General features: G+C 42.3%; 1 protein-coding gene across 1 annotated transcript in view; it reads right to left on the bottom strand.

Moving 5' to 3' along the window:
- Nucleotides 1-4969: 4969 nt before the first annotated feature.
- Nucleotides 4970-9479, bottom strand: part of NT5E (5'-nucleotidase ecto) — a 45557-nt gene continuing 41047 nt past the window's right edge. The window contains exons 8-9 of the mRNA XM_017892962.1: nucleotides 8478-8678; nucleotides 4970-6889 (exon numbers count right to left, since the gene is read on the bottom strand). Of these exons, the coding sequence (XP_017748451.1) occupies nucleotides 6726-6889; nucleotides 8478-8678 (365 nt within the window). The 3' untranslated portion in view covers nucleotides 4970-6725. The remainder of the gene's footprint in view (nucleotides 6890-8477; nucleotides 8679-9479) is intronic.

Raw genomic sequence — 9479 nt, 5'->3', positions numbered from 1 at the left:
TTTTTAGACGGAGTCTGGCTGTGTCGCCCAGGCTGAAGTGCAGTGGCTGGATCTCGGCTCACTGCAAGCTCCGCCTCCTGGGTTTATGCCATTCTCCTGCCTCAGCCTCCCGCGTAGCTGGGACTACAGGCGCCCGCCACCTCGCCCGGCTAGTTTTTTGTATTTTTTAGTAGAGACGGGGTTTCACCGTGTTAACCAGGATGGTCTCGATCTCCTGACCTCGTGATCCGCCCGTCTCGGCCTCCCAAAGTGCTGGGATTACAGGCTTGAGCCACCGCGCCCGGCCGAAATGACCAGTTTTTATGAGAACTTACTGTCACAAGAACAGTACCAAGGGGATGGTACTAAACCATTTATGAGAAATCTACTTCCATAATCTAGTCACCTCCTACTAGGCCCCACCTCCAATGCTCGGGATTATAATTCAACATGAGATTTGGGTGGGGACACATACCCAAACTGTATCAGAAACCAAAAGGCTGGAGTTCATTCCTCAGTCAGCCTTCTATCTTTATAAACTTCGGCTTGAACCAGGCTCAGCAATTTAGATGTTCCCGTCTCTATGTAGGCAACATACCAAGACACAAGAATAGTCAAATGTCTTTATGGGTTTTAGCTGGCAAAGATAAACCCAGCAGCTCTCCAGCCTTAGTCTGGGACCTGCAGCACCAGGGCTGTGTACTAAGACTGTTCTTGTGGTGGCATTTTAGCCATGCCTCACTTACCTTGCTGTCCATTTTCTAGGATAGCTTTCCAAGTTGCTTGATTTGGGGAGCAAGCTAATACCCCTCTGATAATGTCTGTGTTTACAGAATATATTTTTCTCCAAGTATCCTAATGAATAATGAGCCTAGTATAATTTTCACTGTTGTAACTAATATGCCAGCCATGCTTGTCATGGATTAGAGTTAATTGTTTTTATATTCTAGCTAGCTTATTTGTTAACAATGTCTTTCATGAAGTATTTAATTTAGGTTCTTAGAGGCCTCAGAGGCACTACTCACTAGAAATTTGAGATCCTTCCAATTTATTGTAAAACTCCAAAGCTCCTTCCTTGATTGCATTGGATAAGAAAACTGGTTCCTTTTGCTGTATAGGAGCTAAAGGAGCTCAAAATGTCTTCGATTTTGTCAGGAAAAAAAACCCGAAAAACAAAAAACACCATGAATTATAACCTCTCATTTACAAAGTGTATGGGACATAGAGCTGCAGGTTGCCCCAGGGCTGCTGCAGCTGATTGTGGAGTTGTACTGAGGTCTGGCAATCAGTTGAATTGTATCCTCCAAAAAGATCTTGAAGTCCTGTGGCGGGACTTCCATCCTAACCCCCTAGTAACTATGAATGTGATCTTATCTGGAAAGAGGTTTTTGTAGACAATTAAGATGAAGTCATTATAGAGCAGGCACTAATCTGGTATTATTGACGGCCTTATAAAAGGGAAATTTGCGCACAAATATAATCAAGTAAAAAAAGAAAAGGATGTAAAGACATGGAGAGAATACCATATATAAGCCAAGGATGCCTTAGGCTAGAGGCTACCTGGTGCTAGGAAAGAGGCATGGAACAGATTCTCTCCCACTGCCCTCAGAAGAAACCAACACTGCCAGCTTGACCACAGACTTCTAGCCTCCAGAAGTGTTAGATGATACATTTCTGTAATTTAAACCAACCAGTTTGTGTACAGGAACCTTTACCTAATCTTGGCAAGCAGCTATGGCTTCTTGCCAAACCAAACATCCATGGGACTACTTACTCACAGAGGTAACAACTTCTTCTGAAGGACACCTATTAGCAGCCTAAACTTTCCTCTAGGAAACCCAGCCTACTCTTGTGGCAGACTGCTAAAGGCAGCTACTGCTGTGATCTGAATGTTTGTTTTTCCCCAAACTCTGAATGTTGAAACCTGATCATCAATGTGGTGATGTTGGAGTTTGGGCCTTTGGGAGGTGATTGTGTCATGAGGGCGCTGAATGGGATTAGTGCTTCCAATAAATGAGGCCCCAAAGTCACCTGCCCTCTTCCATCTTCTGATGACACAGTTGGTGCCGTCTATGAATCAGGAGGCAGGCCCTCATCAGACACCAAATCTGCTAGTGCCTTGCTTTGGGATTCCCCAGCCTCCATAACTGTGAGAAATAAGTTTTCTGTTGTTTATAAGCCACCCATTCTATTGTAATTTGCTATAGCAGCCTGATATCATTTGGCTGTGTCCCCACCCAAATTTCATCTTGAATTGTAGCTCCCGTAATCCCCATGTGTCGTGGGAGGGACCCGGTGGGAGGTAACTGAATCATGGGGGTGGGTTTTTCCTGTGCTGTTCTTTTGATATGGAAGTCTTATGAGACCTGATGGTTAAATAAAGGCAGTTCACCTGCACATGCTCTCTTGCCTGCTGGTATGTAAGATGTGCTTTTGCCCCTGCTGCACCTCCTGCCATGGTAGTGAGGCCTTCTCAGCCATTTGGAACTGTGGGTCCATTAAACCTCTTTTTCTTTACAAATTATTCAGTCTTGGTTATGTCTTTATTAGCACTGTGAGAATGGACTAATATAGTAAATTGGTACCAGTAGAGTGGGTTACTGCTATTAAGATACCCGAAAATGTGGAAATGACTTTGGAACTGGGTAACAGGCAGAGGTCGGAACAGTCTGGAGGGCTCAGAAGAAGACAAGAAGATGCGGGAAAGTTTGGAGCTTTTTAGAAACTTGTTGAATGGTTTTGTCCAAAAAGTCCAGGCTGAGGAGGTCTCAGATGGAGATGAGGAACTTACTGGGAACTGGAGCAAAGGTGATTTTAGCTATGCTTTAGCAAAGAGACTGGTGGCATTTTGCCCCTGCCCTAAATATCTGTGGAACTTTGGACTTGAGAGAGAAGATTTAGGTTATCTGATAAAAGAAATTTCTAGATGGTAAAGCATTCAGGAAGAAACAGAACATAAAAGTTTGGAAGATTTGTGCTCACTTCAGCAGCACATATACAAAAAAAAAAGTTGGAAGATTTGTAGCCTGACGACGCAATAGAAAAGAAAAACCCATTTTGGGGGGGAAAATTCAGGCCTGCTGCTGAAATGCACATAAGTAAGGAGGAGCCAAATGCTGATCATCACGACAATGGGGAAAACATCTCCGGGGCATGTTGGAGACCTTCATGGCAGCCCCTCTCATCACAGGCCCAGAGGCCTACAAGGAAAAATAGCTCCCTGGGTCAGGTCCAGGCACCCCCTGCTCTGTCCATACTAGGGACTTGGTGGCCTGCATCCCAGCTGCTTTAGCTCCAACCGTGGCTAAAGGGGGCCAAGGTACAGCTTGGGCCATGCCTTCAGAGGGTGCAAACCCAAAGCCTTGGCAGCTTCCATGTGGTGTTGAGCCTGCAGGTGCACAGAAATCAAGAATTGAGATTTGGGAACCTCCTCCTAGATTTCAGAGGATGTATGGAAACACCTGGATGTCCAGGCAGAAGTTTACTGCAGGGGCAGGGCCCTCAGAGAGAGCCTCTGCTTGGGCAGTGCTGAATGGAAGTGTGGGGTTGGACCCCACACACAGAGTTCCCACTGGGGCACTACCTAATGGAGCTGTGTGAAGAGGGCCCACTGGGGCACTGCCTAATAGAGCCATGAGAAGAGGAGCTATGAGAAGGGGGCTGTGAGAATGGTAGATTCACCTATAGCTTGTACCATGTACCTGGAAAAGCCACAGGCACTCAACGCCAGTTCATGAAAGCAACCAGGAGGCCGGGAGTGGGGTGGGGGTGGCTATACCCTGAAAAGCCACAGGGACATAGCTGTTCAAGACTATGGGAACCCACCTCTTGCATCAGCATGACCTGGATGTGAGATGTGGAGTCAAAGGTGGTCATTTTGTAGCTTTAAGATTTGACTGCCCTGCTGGATTTTGGACTTGTATGGGGCCTGTAGCCCCTTTGTTTTGGCCAATTTCTCCCATTTAGAGTGGCTGTATTTACCCAATGCCTGTACTCCCATCGTATCTAGGAAATAACTAGCTTGCTTTTGATTTTACAGGCTCATAGGTGGAAGGGATTTGCTTTGTCTCAGATGAGACTTTGGACTGTGGGCTTTTGAGTTAATGCTGGAATGAGTTAAGACTTTGGGGAACTGTTGGGAAGGCATGATTGGTTTTGAAATGTGAGGACATGATATGTGGGAGGGGCCAGGGGCAGAATGATACGGTTTATGTCCCCACCCAAATCTCATCTTGAAATGTAGCTCCCATAATCCCCATGTGTCATGGGAGGGACCTGGTGTGAAGTAATTGAATCATGGGGGCAGGTGTTTCCCATGCTATTCTCTTGATAGTGAGATGGTTTCATAAAGGGCAGTTACCCTCCACGCACTCTCTTGCCTGCCTCCATGTAAGATGTGCCTTTGCTCCTTCTCTGCCTTCTGCCATGATTGTGAGGCCTCACCAGCCATGTGGAACTGTAAGTCCATTAAACCTCTTTTTCTTTCTAAATTACCTAGTCTCAGGTATGTCTTTGTTAGCAGCATGAGAACGGACTAATAGCCCAAACAAAGACAGCTAACATGGTTTTAATGTGTCTGACTAATTGAGGCATAATGAAACCAACTCATTGTGTTATTAGTATACTTGAAGATTCTTGGGCACACAGCCAATACAGGTAAATTAAAATCCTCAACATTAACTTGGAAGTTTTTATTTGTAGGAATCAGTACTGGCCTCAAAACCATTTTTTATATCAGATTCCGTATGTCAAAGCCACCAAATTTAGTAGTCTTCCTTAAAATACCACTCACTTTTCTCTCCTACTTAAAAATTGGATGCATTTTTCTTCTCATTTTAGGGGTGTGAGGGGGGATGGAGGGTTATCAGATGGTAAGTGGCTTATAATCAAAAGAAATGATACCAGTGAAAATCTGTCAGAGTTTTCCTTCAGTCATATTGTCTCGAGTTGCAGGTGTTTGAATGAGAGAAGAAATAACTATCAAAGACTAAAGAGCATATCTTCAATTTTATTGTCGGGAATCTACAATTGCAAAGTGGTTCAAAGTCATTTCTTATACCACTGCACAATACACACACACATTTAGGGAACTTAAAAAAAGTTCTTTAAAAAATTCTGATAAAATTTACCTTTTTTTACTGGCCAAGCATAAAAAATAAACCCTAAATGTACCTTTCTCTAATTTTCCTTGTACAATCTTACTGACATTTTTTATAGCTAATCCATATATGCATAGAACCGAGGCTATTATTTTACTGCAACAACTTTTATAAAAAGGTTATGAGGTTTAAAAGTATGTTTTGTATCAAGAGTACTTAATATTTGTAAACACTAAGAAACAAACATACTCCCTATCCAAACCTCTAGCTGCCATTTGCACACTTTAAGGTGAAGCCTCCCGTTTCTTGAATTACTTAATGCAGAGCTGAGCAGGCTCATATTGTTCCACTCCCATCTTAAGTATTTGTTCTTTGGGCCTAAGTCATTTCATCAGCATGGGTATTTGCTGACCACCCACTCAGAGGAGTTCTCATATCTGGACTTAAGAATGATTTACAGTGACTGTTCAGATTTGGAGGCAGAGTGACTTCAAAAATGTATGCGTCTTCCTAAAGTTCTTTGAGAACTCTGGACATTCCATAACTGGGTGTGTGTGGTATGAGTAGAATGAGTGCAGTGCTGGCATCTTGTGGAGAGGGAAAGGTACAGGTTTAGAATTACAGCTTATCTTAGAAGGTTCTCTTCTCATGATACCTTCATGTTAGGAAGAAGAAAGGGGACAGAGGCAGAGCTGATGGAATCTCATAAAATAACAGTTAATGCCATGTGTCGGCCACTTTGCTTAACAAAATATCTGTTTAACATGTGTAAATGCTCTTTATCTCTTGCTCTTTTATAATATAAACCAGTCCTGGTGTTTGTTCTTCCCTTTCCTTTCTCTCCGTCCTTTGACTGTCTTTTGCAGCCTCTGGCCTTTCTCATTATCTACTACAGCTTGCTACCTGACTCATCAAAGGCACATAGGTGTTGCAAGACAGAATGGTATCCTGTGTTTATATCATTAAACTTGCTATTATAACAGGAGCTAAAAAGTGAAAAAATAGAGACAAGAAATAAAGCAGAAATTTGTCATCCATGAGCTTGGGGCTATAGATAATTATGAAGAGAGGAGATATTAAGTATCATTCTGAACAGTAACTTGATATAGTTGAGAATGCTGGACTTGAGTTCAAAAGACCTAGGTTTAGGTCTTGGATCTGTCAGCGTTAGCTGTGTGGGCAAGTCAACCCTTTCTGAGCTTCAGGTTTTCATCTGATAGGTGGGAAAACATCTCTCTTTCCTACCAAAAGCAAGTTGTGGATATCAAATGAGACAATGTATTTAAAACTCCTTGTGAATGATAAAATTTTATGTAAACATAAGCTTTTTGATGGATTAGAAGTGGATATGAGGAAGAAAAATATGGTTTAAAATTGTTAGTACAATTTTATTAAAATTTGGACATGTAAACTAAATATAGTTGGCTTTCTCCTTATAGGGCCCTATGTTAATTTTTTTTCTAACTCACTAGGTTGCTGACCCTGAGTAATCATGTCAGTCTGTTCATTTTATAATGCTCTAACCTTCAGCTTCTAGGAGCCTGTAACGATGGTTTTTGCTGTCACAAAGCCAGGTCCTAAAAGGCAGATTTGAATCTCACTTGAAAAAATGCAGTTTCACACATTAAAGGCAAGGAGAATTTTTGGCTATTGGTATAAAACAAAGATCACTGCACAAAATGAAAGAAATATTAAAGAAAAGCTTCCATGGCAATGACTTCCTGTGGAAAACTTGATCCGACCTTCAACTGCTGGATAAATTACTTTCATTTTTGAGATATATGTAGAAACCACATTGATATCTTGATCACCTAGAAAAACATATACATTATGTTGACTACAGAAAAGGTAATTGTCAATCAACAGTAAGGTAGTCCTTTGTAATTATAAAAGGGAAGCTATTTCATAAGCAGGGGTAAAGTGTCACAGAAGACAGGAACGCTGGTGATCATAAGTACAAAGAAGTTGATTGCTTTTTCATGCTCCCGATGTAAAATGTGTCTCTTGTTCAATATTGGGTAATTGGGGGAAGTAGAGTTGCCTCAGCTCTGAGATTACTAGAAAGAGATCACTGACATCATAGCCTTTGAACCACTCCAGGACAAGGGTGGCTTCCTTTTGTTTGCCTCCCCAATAATTATTTTCACGTAATTGATGATGATGATGGGACTTAAGGGGGTTTCCTTTACCAAAGAGAGGAGAGGATAAATGCTAATTGCCTATAGCTACAACAAACCCATGGGGACCCAACAGAATTTAATTTTAAAAATATCGCCCCGGTACTTAAGAACCCTTCTCTCTTCAGTGGTTTTCACCTCTGGGTGTACACTAGAATCACTGAAAAAGAGTTTAGCCCCAATCCAATTAACTTAGAATCTCTTAAGAGATGCAGCTGAGCCATTGGTATTTAATTTAAAATGCTCCTGAAGTGATTCTAATGTATAACCAGTGTTGAGAACCCTTAGGTCCAGGGCTTCCTTATCCTTCTGCATGAGCTCCTCTTTCTAACATCCATCAGTCTAGGCTTGAGTGGTGGACAGCTGATGACTATCAACCTCTTTGTCTCATGGGGCTTTTATGCTTGCCCTTCCATCTTCTGTCACGGAAGGGACAGAAGAAGCCAGCACCTTCCCTCCCAGAAAGGGCTGCCTCGTGGTCTGGTCCTGCCCTCCACCCTAAGTAGCGAAAATGACAGGTCCAGCATGATAAGACTGAAGAAGATCCTGGTGGAACTTCCCAGAAATGCCAAGAAGCTACCTGTGTGTCTTGTAAGCTTGCTGGTCTCTGCCCTAGGAAGAGGAAGGGGAAGTGTGTTCTATGTCAGTGGTCTGTATGCACATAATGTGACTCAACAGGATTTCTAAAAGTGAGACTGGCATATAATGCCCCTCAATGCTGCCAGAAGTACCAACTGACATCAAGTATGGTTATTCCTATGATTTGTACCACCAACCCACTGTGCTGAAAGGGAGGCACTTACCCCATCCATTTCTACCTGACTGATTCACACAGAAAGCTTCTTCAAGAAAGAAAATTTAAATGATTTAATGTGATGGTTTTCTGTATCCTAAAATTCCAGAGGTGTGATTTTTCTGTAAATGCAAAACTCATTTATATTTCACAATTTAAATAGGTGCTTAGATGTAGTTAAAAGGATTTGAAAGCATTTTTGATTTACAAATGTTTTCTCTCTGGGGTTGGATGAAGGCATGTTTGTGCTCAGGGAGTGACAGGGTACATATTCCTCTCTGCTGTGCTGTACTGCTGCTTTCCAACAAGCAAAGCAGGAGGGATTCAGCAAAACAGGGAGTCACTTTGCCCTCCTGGCACCACTAGTAGCTCCCCTTCGTGGCCCAATTTTGTTGTTCTTTAGAGAAAGGAAGAGACACTCATGCTTACCAGAGTCATGTCTTAATAATTCATCTTTTATCATCTGGAATCCATCTCCACCATTGGCCAGGAAGTTTGGGAGGATCACCTTATATATCTCGTCCATTTTGAGAGGGTCATAACTGGGCACTCGACACTTGGTGCAAAGAACATCTAATTTGACTACTCTGTCTCCAGGTTTTCGGGAAAGATCATATACCACATGGATTCCTAGAAAAGAAATTAGTCTGTTTTCACCAGATCCAAAGGGAGATTTCTGTTTCCTAAGGAATTGTGGTCAAACTCTAGAATTGGGGCATGGGGCTGTGGTTTTTCCTTTGGTTTAAACTTGAGTGAAATTTTATCAAGAGAATTGTGACATTGCAGCCACCCTTTATCACTGAGTCCTTCCAGGACATAGGAGAACCACTGGAAGGAAAACCAGCTTTGGACCAGAATGGGCAAAGGGTGACTCTACATGGAGAAACCACATCTTTTTCTGTTTTTCCCTTAAAATGCTGAATTGGCCTAGTAAATTGATTCAATGGCCTTAGAAAGCGAGAAACAGATCAGAGGCACAGAGCATTTTACAATTTTGAAGACCATTAAATGGTAATCATTTGGGATTGGGTGACTTTCACAAGGCATAGAGCTATGCAGTGCTTTGCTAGAGCATCAGAAGACTGCTTTTCCCTCAACTCCCTTCTGGGAAAATGGAGGATGTTTGGGTTGCCCCATAAGCAGTAGGATAGGGCCCCACTGCCTTCTGTAGCCCTTCAATCTCAACAGCAATGTGTTCTGCAGAGGGAGAACTCAGCAAAGCAATTCTATCTATTAAGTGGGACCACAACCTAAGGTTAAAAAAATGAAGCCAGATTATGGTTTCCAGGTAAACTAAGATTACTTTTAAAGGATTAATTCACTGGACTGTGGAATTATTAACAAAAGTGTTTCAGAAACCCTTGGCAATTTAGGAAGCATTTATTTCCATTCAACTTTCGCTACAGCCCATGAGATAAACAGGAAAGGTTT

This window comes from Rhinopithecus bieti, unplaced genomic scaffold, assembly GCF_001698545.2.
Source record: "Rhinopithecus bieti isolate Rb0 unplaced genomic scaffold, ASM169854v2 scaffold_23199, whole genome shotgun sequence".
NCBI lineage: Eukaryota > Metazoa > Chordata > Mammalia > Primates > Cercopithecidae > Rhinopithecus > Rhinopithecus bieti.
This window is presented reverse-complemented; position numbering and strand designations above follow the sequence as displayed.